The sequence below is a fragment of the Lepus europaeus genome, chromosome X (assembly GCF_033115175.1).
Source record: "Lepus europaeus isolate LE1 chromosome X, mLepTim1.pri, whole genome shotgun sequence".
Lineage (NCBI taxonomy): Eukaryota > Metazoa > Chordata > Mammalia > Lagomorpha > Leporidae > Lepus > Lepus europaeus.
The window spans coordinates 119199920-119224832 of record NC_084850.1 but is presented as its reverse complement, the minus strand read 5'-3'; the positions used below and the strand labels follow the sequence as shown (position 1 = coordinate 119224832).

The following is a 24913-nucleotide window of genomic DNA, read 5'->3' as shown; positions in this document are numbered from 1 at the left end:
ATCTTCCCTCCCTCCCCCAGTTTCCCCTCAGCGGAATATAAACTCCATAATAACGAGGACTTTGCTTATTCATTCCTTTATTGCCATCAAGGCCAGGCATATAATCCTTGCTCAAGAAATAGATGGACTGAATAAATGAATTTTAAATGCTCAGTAGGTGATAGTTATATTCATTCTTTTAGTAAATGAGAGTTATATATTCCTTCTTATATTACTTTGCCTGTCCTTGTCTTGGCTTGATGTTTTCCACATTTTAATTTTGTTTTTATGAAGCTGCATGCCTTTTTGATGAGAAATTTGAGGAGCAAAGTGCTGAATTTACATAGAATGAAACTATCTCAAACCGTAACAGGAGAAAAAAAAGTGAAAGGAGATGAAAGAACCAAAAACTTGAAATTACGAAGTGGTGGACAAAGCAAGCGATTTCTCATGTATCATCTTCAAATTAGAGCACCAAGCTGGTGCTGTAAACATGTCATTTGAGGGATGTGGCTGGGAAGCACTTCTGGCTTGCACATTCCCTCCAGTGAGGAATATTTTGCTTTCCCAGATACAGATAGGCTCTTCCATTCCTTTGTGTCACATAAAACAGGCCACTTTGTAAACGTGCTGAGTTCAAAGAGGTCACTCTCTGTGCAACTGGGACTATGACTTTTGGTAAATATTTTATCTGTCAAAGCACGCCAGTCCTCAGAGTCGGGAGTTACACACCTCTATTAATTTTCTGGGATAGTATCGTTGTTTGCCTTTACATAGGAATATATTATAAATGTCCTTTATGGTTAACTTTATTTGCCATCTTCACAGTTGATTTTACGTCATATATATATATATATATACACACGCGCGCGCGCGTGCGTGTGCATTTTTCCTTTTGAAGTCAAGAAGAACAAAGCTATTTTCAGGAGATATGGACATGCAAAGTAAAACTAAGTAAAGCATGTGCCATTATGACATTGCAAAGTATTTCAAGAAGTATTCATAGAAAAAGCTAATAATAAGGGTGTTTTCTGATCTTGTCTAGATTGGGTTTGTATATAGTACAGAAACAAAACTTATTTTTAGCTTTCAAAATTTAATTCTGAAAAATCGATTTGTGCATGAGAAATAGTTCAACAAACATAGAAAGATCTTTGTCTTATTTAAAGAACAATATATTTTTTCTTTTACTCGGTTGTCGGTTTCCCTGGAAATTTAACCATAAAATAAAGGGATGTAGTGCAGGGTTAGCTGAGAATCTGCATCCTGGGTTCTCTTCTCTACAACAGTTAAGGAGATGTCCGCTCTCATTTGCAAAATTTGACAGTCCCAGAACTCTTATGCACATTTTAGAAAAAGCTGCTCGCGGGCTGCCATTGTGGTGCAGTGGTTGAAGCCACTGCTCGGGATGCTGGCATCCCTTATCAGAGGGCTGGTTGGAGTTCCGGCTGCTCTGCTTCCAATCCAGCTTCCTGCTAATTCACTAGGGAAGGCAGTGGAAGCTGCCCCAAGTACTTTGGCTCCTTCTCCATTCTGTGGGAGACTTGGATAGAGTTCCTGGCTCCTGGCTTCAGCCTGGCCCAGCCCTGGCTATTGTAGCCATTAAGGGGATGTGTGTGGGGTGGGATTTGAACTAGTAAATGGTAGATCTTTCTCTCTCTCTCTTCCCCTCCACTTCTCCTCCTCTCCTTCTCTCCCTCTGTGTTTCTCTGCCTTCCAAATAAATAAAAATTTTATAAATGAAAAAAACTGCATGTGTGAAGCTTGGAGAGCAAAGAGTGTTTTACAGCTTACCCAAATGTAACTCAGAACTTTATCTTCCCTTTCCCTTATATTTCACATCAATAAGGTAGGCTCCTGTTAGAAAAAGGCCTGCTGTTGATATGGTAGAGGAGGAGATCACCACATGATTGTCCATAACTATGCAGTACCAGGGCATCTGTATGGCCTGACTTTAACTTTATGCCAGGCCCAGAAGACACAACTGTTGGCAGCATCTGCTGGCCAGACATACGCACTATTTCAAAGAAGCATGAAATGAAGGGGGGGGGGGGGTGTGTGAAAGGAGCTGGTCTTGTGGCACAGCAGGTAAGCCACTGCTTGGAACTCCTGCATTTCATATCAGAGTGCCTGGAATTGAGGTCTGCTCTGCTTCCATTCCAGCTCCCTGCTGGTGTGCACTCTGGGAAAGCAACAAGAGATGACTCAAGTATTTAGATCTGTGGCACACACGGGAAAGAGCTGGATTGAGTTCTAGGCTCCTGACTTCAGCCTGGCCTAGCCCTAGCTTATAGTGTGTGTGTTTGGAGAGTGAACCAGCAGATAGGAACATTTCTCTCTCTTTCCTCTTTTTTTTTTATTTGACAGATAGAGTTAGACAGTGAGAGAGAAAGACAGAGAAAAAGGTCTTCCTTCCATTGGTTCACCCCCCAAATGGCCGCTATGGCAGGCACTGCACCGATCTGAAGCCAGGAGCCAGGTGTTTCCCCCTGGTCTCCCATGCAGGTGCAGGGGCCCAAGGTCTTGGGCCATCCTCCACTGCCTTCCCGGGCCACAGCAGAGAGCTGGACTGGAAGAGGAACAACCGGGATTAGAATCTAGCACCCAAATGGGATGCCGGCGCCGCAGGCAGAGGATTAACCAAATGAGCCATGGCGCCAGCCCTCTCTCTCCTCTTTCTAATACACACACACTCTGTGTTTCAAAAATAAATAAAACTTTAAAAATGAAAGCAGATTTACAAAACTTCTATTGTATGGTTTAGCAAAAAAAGAAATGGAGTAAGAACTATGTGGACATGAATAACAGTTCATTACTTTAGCATTTACTTATTGAGAGTAGTTACTGTGTGTCCGCCATTGTCCTAGGCATTTATAGAGATTTTTATGCCTATGAACTCTTTAGCCTCCAAAGGCTATCAATGAACAAATCCCTGCAATGTATTACTGTCCATGTTTCTGCAGAAACTGGAGTGTTCACAAGATCAGAAAGAGGTTAAGAGGTTAAGAAAGGAAAAAGCTTGTTCCAAGTTTCTTTGAAAGTTGAACAGAGAATAACATATGACCAACAACTCACATCCTAGGTGCATACCCCAAAGAATTGAAAGCAGTGGCTTGAACAAATGCTTACACATGACTATTCACAATAGCATTTTGCACAAATAAAATGTGTAAACAAACCCAAATGCTCATCATCTTATGATTGGCTAGGAGAAATGTGGTATATATCCATACCACCACTAATATCCAACCAAAAGAAAGGAATGAAATAGTGAGGCCAAGTTCAACAAGGATGAGTCTTGAAAACTTTATGTTAAATGAATGAAGTCAGGCACAGAAGGGCACATTTGTATGATTACACTTATAGGAAATATACAAAGCATAGACAAAAATCTGTTTGGTGATTTTTCAGGGACAGTATTGAGGGGGGAATAGAGAGTAATTACTGAAGGGTTTAAATTGCAATTTGAGTTGATAAAAAGTGTCTTAGAACTAGACATGATCTATGTACTAGATGCCACTTAATTGTATACTTTATTTTTTAAAAGATTTATTTATTTATTTGAGAGGCAGAGTTACAGAGAGGGAGAGAAAGAGCGGTCTTCCATCTGTTGGTTCACTCCCCCAAATGACCACAATGGCCAGAGCTGAGCCAATCCAAAGCCAGGAGCCAAGAGCTTCTTACAGGTCTCGCATCTGGGTGCAGGGGCACAAGCACTTGGGCCATCTTCCACTGCTTTCCCAGGCCATTAACAGAGAGCTGGATCTGAAAGGGAGCAGCTGAGACTCGAACCAGTACCCATGTGGATGCTGGTGCCGCAGGTGGAGGCTTGACCTACTATGTCACAGTGCCGGCCCCTAATTGTACACTTTAAAATGCTTAATTTTTGAGTCAGCATTGTGGTGTAGTGGGTAAAGCCTCTGCCTGTGATACTAGTATCCCACATAGCACTGGTTTGAGACCTGGCTGCTCTGCTTCTAATCCAGCTCCTTGATTATGGCCTGAGAAAAGCAGCAGAGGATGGGCTCCTGCCACTCACGTGAGAGACCTGGCTGAAGCTCCTGGCTCCAGGCTTCAGCCTGGCTCAGCCCTGACCATTGTAGCCATCTGGTGAGTGAACCGGCAGATGGAAGATCTCTCTCTCTATCTTTCCCTCCCTCTCTGTAACTGAATTTCAAATAAATAATTTTTTTAAAAAAATGCTTAATTTTGTGTTTTGTGAATTATACCTCAGTTTTTAAAAAAGTACCTCTAAGAATTCAAGCAACGTATAGTTTACCCCTTTATTCTGCATATTATATAAGGCATTCCGGTGCTGGCATTTTGGCATGGTGTGTCACACTGCATATGAGCACTGATTCAAGTCCCGGCTGCTCCACTTATGATCCAGCTCCCTACTAATGTCCCTGAGAAGCAACAGAAGATGGGCCAAGTGCTTGGACCCCTGCCGTCCATGTTGGAGACCTTGGTGGAGTTCCAGGCTCCTGGCTTCAGCCTGGTCCGCCTCTGACCATTGCAGCTATTTTGGGAGTGAACCAACAGATGGTAGATTCTCTCTCTCTCTCTCTCTCTCTCTCTCTCTCTGTGTGTATGTGTGTGCCCCTCTTTTCTGTAATTCCAGCTTTAAAATAAATTAAAATAAGCATTTTTTTAAAAAATTCATATTTATGGCTAATGGAACAAATAAAGTAATTACAATTAAGTGAGCAAGTAATTACAAATTTCGACTGTTATGAAGAAAATAAACAGATAAAATGGATGAAGATTGAGGAGGTCAACCATTGTCTTCCCTGAAGAAATTATCTGTAATATCTGTATCTTTGAAGACATGTCATAGGCTTCAATTTCCTTCGACGACATGATTTTTTTTTTTCATCCTCTCTCACTCTTAGAGTTTGTAAATGTGAGGTTTGAAAATACTCACACTCAAGAGTAACTCAGACAAGGAAATAGTATGCTGGAGGTGTATATTTTGGGTCTTCCCCAAATCTAATATTCTAGGAATATTAGGCTGGGAAATTAAAATGGGAAAGTCGTATTTATTATTTTCCACCAAAAGAGCATGGTGACTAGTTTGAATTTACAGTTAGAGGACTAGAGATGGAGTTCAATTCACTGATTAAATTTTTCAGAAATAATTTCAAATGAGAAGGAAATAAAGTGTCTTCTTAGGTCTTAGCATCTGCTTTATGGCCTCATTCTAATCTTTTTACTAAGGGCTCATTTCGACCACAGTTGAATCAATAGGTTCTCCAGAGCTCTTCTGAAAAGAAAAACTAATCCAAACAAATCTCACATGTAGTGTCAGTAGCTACAAGCAGAGTGTGTTTAAGAAAGATAAGATAAGAGAGTGGGCCATGTGTATAGCTTCAGGCATCACCAGACAGATAGAACAATAAAAAAAGAAAAAAATTGAAAACTTTAAGATTAGAAATAAACTATCAAGGTATGTTTAAAGTTTAACAAACTCTAAGATGCTCCTTTTACAATCTAACCTTAACATTTTTCATTACCAATACTAATCATTAGACACTATGGTCAAAGTTACGGTTAATGAACCATATTCCAGAAAGTCCATTAATTCTGAGGTCCGTAGTAACCAGACTTTGAAATCTGCTACTCCTCATCAGTAATATTGTGTGCTTTTATCTTCACAAAAAGACAAGACTTCAACTTGAAAAATGCCTAGTGAATGATAAAGTAGACCATCAAAAACAAGCATATAACAACTTAATCCTTTGCAAGTATTTGATTAAAGGCATGTAGGCATGTGGCACAAAAGTTGAGTTGCCCATTGACAAGCCCAAGTTCCATATTAGGATGCCTTGTTCAAGTCTTGGCTACTCCACTTCTGATCCAACTTCCTACCAATGAGCACCTAGAAAATGATCAGGTGATGGATCAAGTAGTTGAGTCCCTGCCATTCACATGTGAGAACCAGATGGAGTTCCAGGATCCTAGTTGCAGGTTGGCCCAGTCTTGGCTGGTGTGGGCATTTGGTGAGTCAACCAGTGGATGGAAGATCTCTCTTCATCTGTCTCTCTGCTTTTCAGGAAAAAAAAAAAAAAAAAACAATAAATTGATTAAATCCCTGACTTTCTTACACAACACTTCATGAAGTGGGAAACAGTTGGCAAACATTATAGAAATGCTATTATTTCCCTTAAGGACCTGAGAATTAACATAATATATAGGTCAAGCTTTCAGTGATGCTGCTAGAAGCTGTATTTAACAATTATGTTCCTGGTAATTCTGTTAGACAAAGTAGAGACACTGAACACTATATATTATCATGCATAGAGGGTGTGATTATGGAATAATTGAAACTATGCTATACTAAGATATCATGTAACATGGTTTTTAATGTTCTTTAGCAGCTATCAGATACAAAATTTCCATTCCCACACACATTTTTCTTTCTCACCTCCTGCTCCAGTACCCAAATTTTTCCATCTTGATCTTTACCAGTGAAATGTTATCATCCCTTTAAAAATGATTTTTAAGTTATATGTATACCAATTCAGAATTGTCTGCTATTTCAAAGTAGCATACCGTTAAGAAACCTGTACAGGAATTCAGTGTGTGCTATGATGACTTCCAGATTCTGTACTTAAAAGTAACTTTTATTTTTATGTCATATATTGGTTTCTTTATTATATCCCACAATATTTATTAGTTCTCAATATTTGTACTGAATTTAAGGTTAGATTTTTCTTCTCCTTTATAATATAGAACTCAAAGCCATTATTTTAAGAAAATCATTTCTAAATATATGCAAGAATATATATTAGTACAAAGAAGTGATAAAACCATGATTGACTTATTAAGGCTTTTTGTTTGTCTCTTTTAGCCCTTATTGATTTCAGAGATTTTTTTAAGGGTCTTAGTTTTCAAACAAATCCAAGTTAGATCATATTCTGCCTATATTTAGAAAAATGTCTATTTTGGAATGTAAATAAGGGTGGGCAACATTCTTTTGACATATATATATATACATACATATATATATATATATATAATTGATACATATGTATATGCTAAGTAAGCACAAATTCTCTCTAGTAGCCTATGGAAAAGACCAATAGCATGGAAGTTAGGAGATGTGAAGTCTAATACCATCTGTGCCACTAATCAGATAATACAACTTGGACAAGTCATTGACTTCTTTAGGCATTGAGTCACTCTGCTATAACATCAGGATATGGAAAGAAGTAACTACATGTGAGTTGTTTGTAAAAAACATTGTGTATACCTGGTATGTAGTACAGGGTCACCCAGGATGAAGGAAGCTAGATATCTTTTAAATTCATACTAATATTCTTTATTCACTAGAAAGATAATTGGATGTTGATTCTTAGTTATTAAAAAGAAAGCTTTCTGTTTTCTCTGCATACACGTATATCCTGTCTCTCTCATCATTTAATAACCATTGAAATCAGCAATCAGTATTTAGGTTTTTGCTTAGACTACAGCTCATCTGTTAATAAAAGCTGAGTAAATATGTACACATGCTTTTACCATAAGTCCTGTAGGAGCATTCTCCTTACCCCATTTACCCCGTTCGGGATTAGTTCCCTGGAGGGAGGCAGCCTTAGCAGGGATGCCACAAGTTTGATGACGGCTGAAGGCACTCTCTGCCTTGAGTGTGTAAGTTCCCCTTGGGGATCCTGTGTTTTTAATGTGTCACCAGTTCCTTACTTCCTGTTAGCTTGTCTCAGTAAACAGGACTGCAACATTCATTGGAAGCCACTTTATTTTTAGTTTTTTAAATCACCTCCTGATAAATAGCAACAGTAAACAAGTATTAAAATATTGAAACTAATTTGAAAATAGTGCTATCCTGGAGAGTCCGGGATTCCAGACATTACCAGACAGTTGTAAATCAGCAGACACCTCAGAGTTGGAGAATCAAAGCAGTAAAATAAGAATACCTAAGTTTGCTCACCTGGAGCCATTTTTTTCTGAAGAGCAAGGGTCAGTTGCTTTCACAGAAGACAAAGAGGCAATGCCTATCGTGGGGAGTCCATATTTTTCTTCAGCTTTCACCATTCTTGTACAGCCCACTGACATATCCCAAATGAAAAGTATTAGACTTATCTGGATTGTTGTGCTTTGCAGTAATTACACACTCGAGAACTGAAGCCATCATAATGGTGATGGTTTTGAAATGCACCTGCTGAATGAACACTCGATGGCTGTACTGCAGAAATGGAAACACAAAGGAAGTGGGGGTAGATGACACACTACCTATAATAAATCTAACACTTACTGAGTGGTCACTCTAAGACAGGGACTGTTCTGAGTTATTTACATGCTTTAACACGTTTATTTCCCATGATACTCTATGGGATCATCCATATTATTTTTACTTATACAAGTGAAGAAATGGAAGACTACAAAAATTAATATTCCTTGGTTCTCAAAAATAATGAAGGATTGAGCTGGAATCAGAACCCCTGCAGTTGGGCTTTGGAGTTCTTGCTCTCAACTTGACCCTGGCCTGTATGTGTGTGTGTGTGTGTGTGTATGCATGTATGTGTGTATGTATATGCATGTATATGTATGTGTATATGTGTATATAATATCAGATATTTGATGCAAGGAGGTGTGATAAAACAGACAAAGGAATAGTTTGAGAAGGAAAACTTAAGAAGCTTAGATCTAAAAGATTTATGTGGAAAGTTCAAATTAGAATGCACTAATTTACTCCTTAGAAAAAGATCTCTGTTCTTTAAAAACTATAGTGCGTTCTACAAATATGTATCATTCTAAAGCCTAACTATTTTAAAGACACATTTAAATGTGTCTTACATTAGTTAATAGCTTAATTTAAGTAATTATTTTTTTCTGAACAATTTATCTTACAATGAGCCTGCAAAGAGCATGCTTCAATCTGTAATAGAGTAAAATTAATAAATAATGCATGAGCAATATTGCTGGAAAACCCCCAAATGAATCTTTTTCACTTCAGTGTGAAGCTTTAGCTAGTTTAACAGACTCTTTTTTCAAAGCTGTTTCTTTTTTGGTATTTTCCAATCTTTCAAGATTGACTCTCCTTCTATATTCTACTGAGAAAAATTCTTAATCATCTTGGATGCCTCTTTTCTTTTGCTTCCTCATTGTCATACTGACTCAATGTTAAATCAGTGTCTGAAATATTAAATCTTTTTTAAAGATTTATTTTGTTTATTTGAAAGGCAGAGTTACAGAGAGAAAGATAGAGATCTTCCATCTGCTGGTTTGCTCCCTAAATGGCTGCAACAGCCAGGGCTGGACCAGACTAGGCCAGGAGCTACAAGCTTCTTTCAGGTCGCTCATGTTGGTGTATAGGCCCAAGCACTTGGGCCATCTTCTGCTGCTTTCCCAGGCATATCAGCAAGGAACTGGATGTGAAGTGGCACATCTGGGACTCGAACCAGCGCTTTTAAGGGATGCTGGTGTAACAGGCAGCAGCTTTAACCAGTACACCACAATGCCAGCCCCAAATATTTAATATTGATTCAATATTGATTCAGTGTCTTAAATATGTTTTAAACATGATCACATACTGTTGTACATTACCTTCATTGGGGTTTCCAGGTTTTCCTGATGCAGTTGCTTTCTATTTTATCTCCCTACATTTAGTCTTCTTTCTAATCTGATCCATTTTCTCATTACAATAAGAAAACCTTTCCAAATCCAAATTTTACCATGCAACAACAGAAAGTCCAAACTTTGAAGTGATTTATATGACTTTGAGTCTGTTCCCTGTGTCAGGTTCTTTATAATTATCTTATATATCAGCTACTTCACAGTGCTTGCAGTTCCTTAAACATACCAAGATTGTTTTCTGTACCTTCCCACATTTGGGTATAATGTTGACTGAAATAACCCTTCTCAAAATTGCCTAATGGATATACATCCTTGAAGAGAATCCTGTGAAGCCTTGTTTTTCTCTTAGAGGCTCCTATGGTAATTCCTGTCTCTATACTACCATATCACATTGAATTTCTTTTATATCTCTGCTCCTGGGTTGTGAGTGTTCTTATCAACTACGAAAATTCCTGAACACATATTCTTAGGACTTACTTTGTCAGACTTCTGATTGACTTTAATGGTTAATGGTATCACCTGCACATGCTAAAGATTTTTTTAATTGGTTTTATTTTTTTTATTTGAAAGAGTTACACTGAGGGAGGAGAGGCAGAGAGAGAGAGAGAGAGAGAGAGAGAGGGAGGGAGGGAGAGGGAGAGAGATCTTCTATCCGATGGTTTACTCCCCAATTGGCCTCCATGGCCGGAGCTGTACCGATCAGCAGCCAGGAGCCAGGAGAGTCTTCCAGGTCTCCCACGTGGGTGTAGGGGCCCAAGGACTTGGGCCATCTTCCACTGCTTTCCCAGGCCATAGCAGAGAGCTAGATTGGAAGTGGAGCAGCCGGGACTCGACCCGGCACCCATTTGGGATGCCGGCGTTTCAGCCCAGGACATTAATCTGCTGTGCCACAATGCCGGCCCCACATGCTAAAGGCATCATAAGAAGCTAAAGATGTCTACGTTCAATAAAGAACCTTCCAAAAATTCTTTGTTGCACAGTATAAAACTGAATGACTAACCTCATTTTCTAGCCATTCTCATTGTGTCATATTAGCACTACATAAGAGCAAAAATTTAAAAAGAGAGCTGTTTTAAGGTCAAGGTATCTGGGGCCGGCACTGTGGTGTAGTGGGCTGCACCTCTGCCTGCAGCACCAGCATCCCATATGGGCACCTGCTTGAGTCCCAGCTGCTCCACTTCCGATCCAGCTCTCTGCTATGGCCTGGGAAAGCAGTAGAAGATGGCCCAAGTGCTTGAGCCCCTGTACCCACATGGCAGACCTGGAAGAAGCGCCTGGCTCCTGGCTTCAGATAGGCTCAGCTCCAGCCTTTGAGGCCATTTGGGGAGTGAACCAGCAGATGGAAGACCTTTCTCTCTGTCTCTGCTTCTCTCTTTCTGTAACTTTACTTCTCAAATAAACAAATTTTAAAAAAAGGTCAAAGCATCTTAGCTGAATAAGGAGGAGAATTTGAGGGCTGTGGTCTATGTGCACAGATGCAGAGCTAAGAGGAATCAACTTTACTTATCACAGGCTACACAGATTTCTATTCAGTATCCTTTTTAATACTCAGCTAAGTACCATCCCTCCATTCCACTTCAGACTTGGAGGGGTTAAATAATTGTCCAAGGCTGCAAAGATGAGACTCAAATATAGGATAGTGATGGTCAAGTACATGAATAAGAAATTGAGCACTTGCCAAATGAGAGGTTCTCTACCAAACTGAATCCCATGTTTTATTGTTCTCTTTATTCTCACTGCCCAGCACCATTCCTTGTACACTATTAGGGTTTATTGAATACTCAAGAGACTTTGAAAACAACAAGGAGAGCAGTCTACATGGAAACTTCTCTTGGTCTTGACTCTTTTGAAAGATCTCAAAACATGATTTCTATTCTCACTTATTCCAAGGTGTAAGCCAGGGGAAAAATAAGATGCTGATTTAATGAGCTGATTCTATAAAGTCTTTCACACAGCAGTTGTCATTCTGTTACATAGTAGAATGCTTGTTCTTATAACAGGGCTCCAGGTCCCAATCCAAATAGGAAAGGGTCAATACAGATAGTGATTCTGCAATACTTTTATCCAAGACAGCTTTCTGTCCAAACTCATGGAAAGCTTGTCATTTTACCATCGCAACCACAACTGTAAGAGTTGAGCAGCATTCTCCTTATCCTTCCATTATGCTTAATAGGCCAGTTATACTTTGCGACTTCTCTGTTGTCTGCCAATTTTAATATAAACACAGGCACAACTTCCTTTCTAGACTAAATCTTCCTTTATTCCATTTATTTTTCTAGATAGAAAAAATCTCTATTGAACATTGTCCAAACTGAACCTGCATATAAAACAAAACGTTGTTGTTTTCCTGGCTATTGAAATATATACAACTGGCTTCACAGCACTAAGCATTGTTTAGTTGGGTGATAAGACAGAACCCTGTGGACCTAAGCCAGGATACCATAAATTGAATTAAACAATGAGTCTCTCTCTCTCTCTCTCTCTCTCTCTCTCTCTCTCTCTCTCTCTCATGAATTAAATGTACTGCCTTGGCGGCACTTGCTTTTTTGTTCACACCAGGTCACCATATTTATTCTGCTCTGTTTCAGAAACTCCACTTACTGTATGAAAGTATCCATCTCACTGACAGTGGGTGAAAATGACACTGGACTCTGCTACAATTCCAAGATGAAGTACTTTGAAAAAGCTGAACTTAGCAAAAGCAAGGAGATTTCATGCCGTGATATAGAGGATTTTTTACTGCCAACCAGAGAACCTGAAATCCTTTGGTATAAGGTATGGACTATGAATAATTTTATTGCCTATAAATAGATTAATGTGTATCTTATTCTGGGGAGATTGGATAAAAATTTAACTGTGTATGACATAGTTCATCTTTCTCTTTCTAGAATACTATAGCAAGTTATACTAGTTGATATAAATATTCAAACTGTGATTTGATAAATTCTGGTCAATATTTTTCTCATAACCCTTTGTAACAGGCTGCTGTGTTAAAGTTTATATGGATAATTCTTTCAAGTTTATTATTGTCCGGGTTGATAATTCCAGGAACCAAAATATTTTGACCATTCATTTCAAGGCTTTTCATATTAGTATTCAACATATCCCCAAATAAGGAGACAAAATGGGTTGAATTTACTGTGTGATAAAATTGTACACTCATTTTTAATGGAATTTTTTCTAATAGCTATAATTTTGTCCATATTCTAATCCTTTTCATATGTAAGCAAACATATTTTAAAGAACATCCAAGAAAGGAATTTTTGTTATATTAAAAACAGTGTTAGTATAACTTTCTTCAAAATCCAAGAGGAACTTTTAAACTTAAAAAGGGAATAATCAAACCCCTGTACTTCCCATAATATCAGCAACATTCACTGAAGTTCAATATTTGAATGCATTTTTTTTAAAGAGTTATAGCAATCAAGAAGGAGAAACCACTGGGGTTAGGCAAGGCTGCTTCTTCTGGGTCTCCTACTTGGGCCATCTCTTCCACTGCTTTCCCAGGCACATTAGCAGGGAGCTGGATCAGAAGTGGAGCAGCCAGGACACAAAAATGATGCCCATATGGAATGCCAGTCCGTGTCACAGTGCCAGCCCCTTGAATGTACTTTTAAGCTTATTTACCTCATAAAAACACTTTTTATTATTGAACATACTGAAAATGAAGTATAGATACTGTAAAATATTCTCTGGAATATTTTATCCATCCCTTAAGGATTCTTAGCATAAAATTGGCTGTGTCCAACTTGCAGGATGTAAGGCTTTAGGAATCTCTGCCTCTTAGCAGCTACAGCCACAAATGTCAGTATACAAAATATTTATACTGGATTGATTGCTCAAGAATTAAAAAACTATTAGAAATGAAACAAGAAGCAAACTTTCAAGTACTTTAGTAGGATTTTACTGCAAATCAGCAATGCTCTTCTCTGAGTAAGACTTAATTTTAATTCTTGGTAGCAAGCAACAGATGATTCATACCATCTTGGGAACCGTTAAAAGGTTTTTCTATTTGTCCCTTGGTTTTCTATCCCAGATAAGGTTAAGCAGCACTCAAATATTAGCTCCACTAGTTTCTGTTCCTGTGGGGATGAGTTTCAGTTTTCTGTTTAAAAAGTTGACTATTTTTCTTGTCTGGTACTCTTTTTGATTTGCCTACCTTTCATAGGTAGATTCTAAATAAGTCCGGATGATCGCTTCAAGAGGGAGTGGTATTAGGGTAGTTTGATCCAATGTCTCTAAAAACAAATATTTTCTAGTACTAATATGTGTACATTCAGCTTTTTGATATGCAATTTCTTTGTTATAAAATAATAAGCTGATTTTTAAGAGTTGTGTGTGTTTTCTCCCATTTTGCAAAGATAATCTCAAAACTTTTCTAAAAGATGGGAGACAACATTCACTGAAACATACTGAATTTCAGGAAGTGGCTGCTCTCACATGATCATTTCATCATGTTTCTGTCATCACAATCATTATGACCTTAAGACTGTCACTAGTAGAATGGTGGGTAGAAAAGCAGTATATACTAGAATTTAAGTTTTCAAGTCCTGGCTGCTGTACTTCCAATCCAGCTCCTGGCTAACGCACCTGGGAAAGCAGTGGAAGAATGCCCAAATACTTGGGCCCCTGCAGCGACATCAGAGACTTGGAAGCAGCCCTGGCTCCTGGCTTTACCCTGGCCCAGCCCCAGCCATTGCAGCCACTTGGGGAATGAACCAGCAGATGAAAATATTTCTCTCTGTTTCTCCCTCAATATCTCTCTGTAACTCTTCCTTCCAAATAAATAAATAGATAAATAAATCTATATCTATATCTGTATCTATCTATATATATTTATATATAATTCAAATTGTTTCCCTTGGTTTAACATTAGTCTCTATAGTCTAAATAGTTGAGATTTAAAGGCTACTACTAAAGTATAATATTATAAAAATAATTATCCTGGCTAAGTATAGGTTCCATACATTCAGTGTACAATTTGTATACTACTGATGAACAACTAATATTGTTACATAAAATTTATCTTTGCATCTGATATAACTGGATAATTGCCTTCCAATTATACAAAGGCATTCACTAAAATAAGGGACTGAAAAAACTTGATTTGTCAATAAAACTTTTTTAGAAATAATATTACCTCTGAAAAGTGTCAAGGGTTTAAAGCTATTTTATTCTCATTCCCCTGATTTCAAATCTGGCTAGAGTAATTGGACTTCTGTTTGGCAAAAACAGAAGTCTCTCGAGCCAATGTCATTATAATCCAAAGCTTAATTCAGAGACTATAATTTGGTAAGTCTATCAACAATGACAAACATTTAGGGGACTGGAAAGACCTTCCATATAAATGTTGACTGTTTTTCACATGGATCATAGAATATGCATACTATGAATAGATTTAATTATTACTGATGCATCATTAAATTTTTTCAAAAATTGAAGTTCTATTAGAAGCATATTCTTTTGTTCAACTAATTTTCTGATTTCCATTAAAGTAAAACATTTTTCTTTTTATATTAACATCAGCAACATTAATTTCATAATCATCAAATGTGAAGTATTTGCTTCCAAAATGATGTCAATGTATATGTTGATATATATAGATATATCATGTATACATACATAGATATATATGTAGATAGAAATGCACTCTGATATCTAATAAATCAACATTTATCTGAAATAGAAATACTAATTTTAGGAGCTAATGAAACAACTTTTTCTAAAAATACTCTGTTCAAATTGAGCAGAGATTTGGAGAAGGAATCAAATTCTTTTTTTTTTTTTAAATTTTATTTAATGAATATAAATTTCCAGTGTACAGCTTATGGATTACAATGGCTTCCCCCTCCCATAACTTCCCTCCCACCCGCAACCCTCCCCTCTCCCGCTCCGTCTCCCTTTCCATTCACATCAAGATTCATTTTCAATTCTCTTTATATACAGAAGATCAATTTAGTATAAAGATTTCAACAGTTTGCACCCACATAGAAACACAAAGTGAAACATACTGTTTGAGTACTAGTTATAGCATTAAGTCAAAATGTACAGCACATTAAGGACAGAGATCTCACATGAGGAGCAAGTGCACAGTGGCTCTTGTTGTTGACCCAACAAATTGACACTCTAGTTTATGGCGCCAGTAACCACCCTAGGCTCTTGTCATGAGTTGCCAAGGCTATGGAAGCCTTCCAAGTTTGCTGACTCTGATCATATTTAGACAAGGTCATAAAAGACAGAGTGAGGATAGTAACCAATGATCCTAAGAGTGGCATTTACCAGGTTTGAATAATTATACAGCATTAAGTGGGGAAGAGGACCATTAGTACACACAGGTTGGGAATAGAGCCATTGGTGGTAGAGTAGAGGTTATGATTCCAAAGGAATGAGGCCCAAGTGTGCTAGACAGGGTCTAGAAGAAAGGACGGAGTCATTATTAGAGGAGCTAAGAAAGGTGCTATCTAAGCTACAATTAAGTTTTCTGATTGAGAAGAAAGGACGGAGTCATTATTTGAGGAGCTAAGAAAGGTGCTATCTAAGCTACAATTAAGTTTTCTGATTGAGAGGCAAATAGAACCTGCTAGAAGGGGCTTGATAATAATCTGGTGGGCTTTAGGCCTTGTAAGTTCAGAGGCCCAGACCTATCTATCTCTTCACATGGGGTATATCCTAAGGGAGGTGTGAACCTCCTAGGGGAAGGCACTCTGTTGACTTTCATTACTTGGCTGGCCTGGGAGGAGAGCTGGCCAGGTAAAGGCAGGGGGCATCTCTAACAAGAAATTTACAGTTCTGCCTACAATGTTGCTGACCCTACTTGACCATCCCCTCAGCTGCAGTGGTCACTTTGGAAGTTGGGCTGAGTGAAGGGCTTTTCAGCTTAGAGCCAATAAGATCTGTGGCTCTGACCTGGGCATCCTTCGACTCCAGGGCAGGTCCATTTCCAGTGATCCAACTCTTGGCAGAGCTGCCAGGGCTCTTCACAAGCTGACTTCTGCTGAAGCCCAGGCTTACCACACTGAAAGCACTGCAGTGGACTGGCCTGTTGGGTCTCCTTGAGGGCAGATCACTGTACAGATCAGCCATTAATAGGCCTGCCACCCATTGCTTCTGATGCCTAGCTTTCTTTTCCTCCTGGTTTGTGTTAAAGCAGACCAGAGGATGCAAGTCAAGGGAGTGCCCGTGTCTTAAATGGCTTATAGATAAGATTGTCCATAAATTTAAGCTGCTAAAATCAATCAAAGATACATTTTAATTTGTGTGACCTGAATCTGTGTATCATATGGTTTAAACTTGTTGGTAGAAAGAAACTAAAAACATTTTATATGGTTGTGCTTCAGTTTACTGGTTAAACAAACTACACCATGTTAGATATTTAAGAGGTGTTTTCAAATACATGATTCTTAATATTTATAGAAGGCATTGGACCTTCTGGTAAATGTTTTCTTAAGTTGTTATCTAATGGTCGAAATGGTTTGCTAAGTATTCATGTAATATTGCTATTGTCAGCAAGCGATCTGACTTGCTCCCTCATTTCTCTATTCTAAGCCCAACTTATTCTTTCATTTCTCTATTCTCTTCAAGCTAGGAAACTAATTCTATTATGAAGGAATCTGTAGGACGCAAAATTTAATCTTTAGACCTTATAAAAGAGATGGCTAACATTTTTCTGTAATAGCATAGCCAAAATAAGAACTTAAATAATAATCTCATAGCTAGATTCACTTCGCCATCAGCGAAGTATACAGTAAGTAGAAAAAACCTCCCTTTCAGACCAAAGGGAAAGAAAGTTTTAAAGTGAGAATATAATTTTCCTCATGGGCATTGTCTACCTTAGAAAAACTACTACCGACCATGCCTGTGACTATAGTCTTGTAGTTCAGGCCACCGAAGATTAGGAATCAAATTCTTAAGCATCAGTTTCTTTTTTTCAATTAATTTGTACAAGTTTCATGTGGTCCATGTATACAGATTTAGGAACATAGTAGTACTTCCCACCCTACCCTCCTTCCTGCCCACACTGCAACCCTTCTTCTTCCTCCCTCTCCTTTTCCCACTCTTAATTTTTGCAAAGATCAGTTTTCACTTTACTGAATGATTCTAAAGTTAATCCTACACTAAAGTAAAGAGTTCAACGAATAGAATGATGGAAAAAAAAAAAAAAACACTGTTCCTCAACAGAAGAGACACAGGCTGTAAACAGTCATCAAATCTCAAAATGTCAACTACATTACATTTTAGGTACTATATTAGTTACCAAGGTCAGGGAAAAATATGATATTGTCTTTTCAGAATTGGCTTATTTTACTAAGTATAATGGTTTCCAATTGCATCCATATTATAGCAAATGATAGGATTTCATTTTTTACAGCTCAATAGTACTCTAAATTGTATATATACACCATAATTTTTTTATCCAGTCAACAGTTGATGGACATCTGGGTTGATTCCATATACTAGCTACTGTGAATTAACTGTAATAAACCTGGGGGTTAGATCACTTTCATATGCTGATTTCTTTGGATTTGGATAAATTCCCAGGAATGGGATGGCTAGGTCATATTGTAAGTCCATATTCAGATTTCTGAGATATCTCCATACTGTCTTCAACAGTGATTGGACCAGTTTGCATTCCTACCAATAGTGGATTAGGGTACTTTATCCCCAAAACATTGCCAGCATTTGTTATTTGTTGATTTCTGTATGAGAGCCATTCTAAATGGGGAGAGGTAAAACCCCATTGTGGTTTTGATTTGCATTTCCATCATGGCTAGTGATCCTTAGCATTTTTTCAAGTGTGTTTGCCATTTGAATTTCCTCTCTTGAAAAATGCCTGTTCAAGTATTTGCCCATTTATTAACTGAATTGTTTGTTTTGTTGTTCAGTTTCTTGAGCTCTTTATAGATTTTGGATATTAACCCTCTATCAGTTGTGTAGTTTGCAAATAATTTCTCCCATTCTGTCAGCTGCCTCTTCACTTTGCTGGGTGTTCCTTTTGCAGTACAGAAGCTTCTCAGCTTGATGTAGTCCCATTTGTCAATTTTGGTTTTGCTTGTGCTTCTGGGGTCTTTTCCAAGAATTCTTTCCCTTTGTCAATGTCTTGTAGAGTTTCCTCAATATTCTCTAGTAATTTGATGGTATCAGGTCATAGATTTAGGTATCTGATTCATTTTGAGTGCATTTTTGTGTAAGGTGTAAGGTAGGGATCTAGTTTCATATTTCTGCATGTGGAGATCCAGGTTTTTCCAGCACCATTTGTTGAAGAGACTGTTCTTGCTCCAAGGATTGATTTTCACTGCTTTGTCAAAAATAAGTTGGTTGTAGTTATGTTGATTCATTTCTGAAGTTTCTATTCTACTACATTGGTTTATAAGTCTGTTTTTGTGTCAGTACCAATCTGTTTTGATTTTAACTGCCCAGTAGTAGGCCTAGAAATCTGGTATTGTGATGCCTCTGGCTTTGTTTTTGTTGTGTAAGATTGCTTTAGATATTCGGGGTCTCTTGTTTCCATATGAATTTTAGCATTGTTTTCTATGTATCTGAGAAGAATGTCCTGGGTATTTTGATTGGGGTCACATTGAATCTGTAAATTACTTTAGTAGTATGGCCATTTTGATGATATTCATGAACATGGAAGATTTTTCCATTTTTTGTGTCTTCTATTTCTCTGTTTTATAATTTTCATCATAGAGATCTTTGATATTCTTGGTTAAATTTATTTTTTGTAGGTATTGCTGATGGGATTTATCTTAAAAGTTCTTTCTCAGCCATATATTGTCTGTATATACAAAGGCAATTGATTTGTCTGTTAATTTTATATCCTGCCAGTTTAGCAAACCCTTTGATGAATTCCAAAAGACTCTTTGTGGAGTATTGGATCCCCTATATCTAGAATCATGTCATCTGCAAATAAAGATGGTTTGACTTCCTCCTTTCTAATTTGTATCCCTTTTATTTCTTTTTCTTGCATAATGGCTCTGGCTAAAACTTCCAGGACTATATTGAATAACAGTGGTGAGAGTGGACATCCTTGTCTGGTTCCGGATCTTAGGGGAAATGCTTACAGCTTTTCCCTATCCAATAGGATGCTGACCATGGATTTGTCATAAATTGCCTTGATTGTGTTTGGGAATGTTCTTTCCATACCCAATTTGCTTAAGGTTTTTTTCATGAAAGGATGTTGTACTTGATCAAATGCTTTCTCTGCATCTATTGAGATAACAATATGAAAAACTTCAGCTTGTTAATATGATGTATCACATCTGTTGATTTGAGAATGTTGAGCCATCCCTGCATACCTGGGATAAATCCCACTTGGTCCGGGTGAATGATCATTCTAATCTGTTGTGGGATTCGATAAGCTAATATTTTATTGAGGATTTTTGCATCTGTGTTCATCAGGTGTATTGAACTACAGTTCTCTTTCTCTGTTGTATCATTTTCTAGTTTACTAATTAGAATGATGCAAGTTTCATAGAAGGAGTTTGAGAAGAATCTTCCCTTTCAATTTTTTTGAATAGCTTGTGAAGAATTGGATTTAGTTCTATTTTAAATGTCTGATAGAATTCAGCAGTGAAGCCATCTGTTCCTGGACTTTTCAACTGGGAGAGTCTTTATTACTGATTCAGTCTCCATCTTGGTTATTGGTCTGTTTAGGTTTTCTGTGTCTTCATGATTAAATTTTGGTTAGATTGCATATATCCAGGAATCTCTGCATTTCTTGTAGGTATCCCAATTTGTTATCATACAGCTCTTTGTAGTAATTCCTGATGATTCTTTTTAATTCTGTAGTATTTGTTGTTAAATTTCCCTTTTCATCTCTGATTTTATTGATTTGAGTCTTCTCCCTTTATATTTTTGGGCCAATGATGTTTCAATTTTGTTTATTTTTTAGACGGCTCTTCATTTCCCTGATGTTCTATATTGGGTGTTTTTGTTTCAATTTTGCTTATTTCGTCTCTAATTTTAATTATTTCTTCCTTCTACTACTTTGAGGTCTGGTTTGTGATTGTTTCTAGGTCTTTGAGATGGATTAGTAGCCATTCATTTGGGAACTTTCAATTTTCTTCATGTAGGCACCAATTGCTATAAACTTCCCTGTGAATACTGTTTTGCTATATCCCATAAGTTTTGATATGATGTATTGTCATCTTTACTCATTTCCAGAAATTTTTAAATTTTTCTTTTTATTTCTTCTATCACACATTGTTCATACAGGAGCATGTTATTCATTCTCCATGTGTTTAAATGTTTTGTAGAGATTCTCAAGGTGTCGATTTTCAACTTCATTCCATTGTGGTAGAGAAGATGCGTGGTATGGTTTCAATTTTTTGAATTTGCTGTGACATGCTTTATGACCTGTCATATGGTCTATCCTAGAGAAAGTTCTATGCACTGATAAGAAGAATATGTATTCTGCAACAGTGAAGTGAACAGTTCTGTAGATATCCATTAGGTCCATTTGGTCCATAGTATCTGTTAGCTCTATTGTTTCTTTGTTGGTTTTCTGTCTTCTTGGTGTCTGTTGATTAAAGTGGGGTGTTGAGTCCCCCTTAAAATTGTAATGGAGTCTATGTCTCCCTTTAGATCCATTAACATTTCTTTTAAATAGCCAGGCTCCTTGTAATTGGGTGTATATACATTTATTATAGTCATATCTTCCTATGAAATTGATCCTTTAATCATTACATAGTACCCTGCCCTTCTTTGTCTCTCTTAACAGTTTTTGTTTTAAAATCTATTTTTTCTGATATTAGGATGGCTACATTTGCCCTTTTTTGCTTTCCATGAGCATGGAATATCTTTCTCCATCCTTTCACTTTCCGCCTACATGTATTTTTGTTGGCGAGATGTGTTTCTTTTAAGCAGCAAAAGGATTTTTTAAATCCATTCAGCCAGTCTGTTTCTTTTAACTGGAGAGTTTAGGCCATTTACGTTCAAGGTGACTATTGATAAGTAATGACTGGGCCCTGCCATTTTTCCATAAATATCCCCATTGTTTACCTTGGATTTCCTTTGTACTTTTACTGGGAGATTTTCTGCCTTCACATTCTTTCATAATGATGACTATCTTTTTGTGTTTCTGTGTATAGCAAATCCTTAAGCATCTTTCGTAAGACTGAAGGAGTAGTGACAAATTCTTTAGATTTCTGCTTGTTATGGAATCCTTATGTCACCTTCATTCATAAATGAGAGCTTTGCAGGATACAGTATTCTGTGTTGACAGTTTTGTTTTGTTTCACTTAAGACTAATCTCTCCATTCGCTGCTAGCCTTAGCGTTTCTGATGAGAAGTCAGACATGAATCTAATTGGAGATCCTCTGAAGGTGATTGGTATTTCTCTTGTGCACATTTTATTTATTTTTTAATAGAAAACTTCTATTTAATAAATATAAATTTCAAAAGTACAACTTTTGGATTATAGCAGTTCTTCCTCCCATAACCACCCTCCCACCTGCAAACCATCCCATCTCCTACTCCCTCTCCCTTCCTATTCTTCATTAAGATTCATTTTTATTTAACTTTATATACAGAAGATCAACTCTATACTGAGTAAAGATTTCAACAGTTTTCATGCACATTTTAGAATCTTATATTTATGTTTTACTGTTGAAAGTTTGACTAGAGTGTGTCATGGTGAATATCTTTTCTGGTCATGTCTATTATGAGTTCAGTGTGTTTACTGTACTTGGATGTCCCTTTCTTTGTACAAATTGGGGAAGTTTTCTGTAATTATTTCACTAAATAGGCCTTCTAGTCCATTCTCTCTTTCCACATCTTCAGGAACTCTTAAGAGTTGTCATTTGGAGGTTCCGGGCAAGATGGCGGAATAGGCAGAAGCACACTTAGTCCGGGGGGAGAGAAAGTTTAATATAAGTGGAGATACTGCAGGGTCAAGGAAGAGTAGGGGATGAAACAGCAGAGGAAACTCTTCCGGAACTAGTGATTCACAGTGGACCTGCGTGGAGAGCGTGGGAGCCCAAGTTCGGGACACCAGCGGCAGACTCAACGCACCAGCGCTGGAACGCGAGGTGAGCCGAACCTCCATAGCCCGAGATACCAGCGAGCAAGCGGAAAGAGGAGGCTAGAGGGAACGAGGCTTGAAACTCTGTGGGGAAAAGTTCACCAGGCTAACTAGAAGAGAGAGGAAAAAAAATAAAAAAAGTGACTGATACGGACACAAGTTTCTCTCTCTCCGCTCACCTCTCAAAGGCGAGCAAGACAGAGCAGGCGCCATTTTGGACATACGTCATAAGCTGGGCGACCTCAGGTCTGCACCGGCCCTGAGCCTAGCAGAAAAACCTGACTCTGGGGGGAGGGGTGAAATAACAGGAGATTAGCATCTAACTTGGCAACCCAGTGGGAGATTGCAGGAGAATTGGAGCCCACACTGAGGGCAGCACAGATTCCCTGTGTGGTCCTTGGGAAAGAGCTTCCGATCTCTGGCTCCTGTGGGTATATCATTTGCCTGCTAACTACCTCCAATTACGTTCAGCTGTGCGGAATTACTTCCCTTTTGAATCAAAAAAGAGAGAGATTTACCACACCTAACCTGGGAGTGTCATCTTTGACACACCCTCAGCCCTGAGGAACCAAACACAGCTCTCAGTCCACACTCATCTCAAGCCTCTAAGGCACCACTGAAAGCAGACAGTCCACTTAATATAGAGCCATAGTGTAACAAGAAAAAACACCACAGTGAAGAAACCAAATATCTCCAACATGCCAAACAACAAACACAAAAACCAAGCTAACAAGAATAAGGAAGACACTATGACACCCCCAAATGAAAAAGACACCCCAATTCAAGATTATGAAGATGAGGAGATTGAAGAAATGCAAGAAGCAGATCTCAAAAAATTGCTAAGAACATTAAGAAGTTCTCAAAAACAAATTCTTGAACTACAGAAATCCTTCATGGACAAGATAGAAAATCTCTCTCGTGAAAATGAAATATTAAGGAGGAATCAAAATGAATTGAAACAACTAGTGGAACAAGAAATGGTGATAGTGATGAGAAATCATAATGAAATGAAGAATTCAATAGATCAAATGACAAACACATTAGAGAGTCTTAAAAACAGAATGGACGAAGCAGAAGAGAGAATATCAGACTTAGAAGACAGAGAACAGGAAAGGAAACAATCAAATCAAAGAAAAGAAGAAGAAATCAGAAATCTAAAAAATACTGTCAGGAATCTACAGGATACTCTTAAAAAACCCAACATTCGGGTGCTAGGAGTACCTGAAGGCATGGAGAGAGAGAAAGGATTAGAAGGCCTTTTTAGTGAGATACTAGCAGAAAATTTCCCAGGTTTGGAGAAAGACAGAGACATCCTAATACAGGAAGCTCATAGAACCCCTAATAAACATGACCAAAAGAGATCCTCACCACGACACGTCGTAATCAAACTCACCACAGTGAAACACAAAGAAAAGATCCTAAAATGTGCAAGAGAGAAACGCCAGATTACTCTCAGAGGATCTCCAATTAGACTCACAGCTGACTTCTCTTCAGAAACCCTGCAAGCTAGGAGAGAATGGCGAGACATAGCCCAGGTGCTAAGAGAGAAAAACTGCCAGCCCAGAATATTATATCCTGCAAAGCTCTCATTTATGAATGAAGGTGAAATAAAGACCTTTCAAAGCAAACAGAAACTGAAAGAATTTGTCGCCACTCGTCCAGCCCTGCAAAAGATGCTTAAAGATGTGTTACATACAGAAACACAGAAACACGGTCACCAATATGAAAGAAGGTAAAGGTAGGAAACCTCACACCAAAAGATCACAGGAATCTCAATCCATATATTAGAAAGTATCTTTGGCTAATGGCAGGGCAAAGTTACTCCTTCTCAATAGTCACATTGAATGTTAATGGCTTGAACTGTCCAGTTAAAAGACACCGATTGGCTGATTGGGTTAAGGAACAAAACCCATCCTTTTGCTGCTTACAAGAAACCCATCTATCCAACAATGATCCATACAGGCTGAGAGTGAAAGGCTGGAAAAAGATATACCACGCCAACAGAAATGAAAAGAGAGCGGGCGTAGCCATCTTAATATCGGACAACATAAACTTTACCACAAAAACTGTTAGGAGAGACAAAGAGGGGCACTATTTAATGATTAAGGGATCCATTCAACAGGAAGATATAACGATTATCAACGTATATGCACCTAATTACAGGGCACCAGCTTATTTAAAAGACTTGTTAAGGGACTTAAAGGGAGACTTAGACCCCAATACAATAGTACTGGGGGACTTCAATACTCCACTCTCAGAGATAGACAGATCAACAGGACAGAAGATCAACAAGGAGACAGTAGATTTAAACGACACTATAGC

The 24913-nt window shown here is 38.0% G+C and overlaps 1 protein-coding gene across 1 annotated transcript in view; it reads left to right on the top strand.

Annotated features, from left to right (window-relative positions):
• IL1RAPL1 (interleukin 1 receptor accessory protein like 1) overlaps window positions 1-24913 on the top strand; it is a 665884-nt gene that overhangs the window by 98898 nt on the left and 542073 nt on the right. Inside the window, exon 3 of the mRNA XM_062183135.1 lies at window positions 12159-12345. Within this exon, the coding sequence (XP_062039119.1) occupies window positions 12159-12345 (187 nt within the window). The remainder of the gene's footprint in view (window positions 1-12158; window positions 12346-24913) is intronic.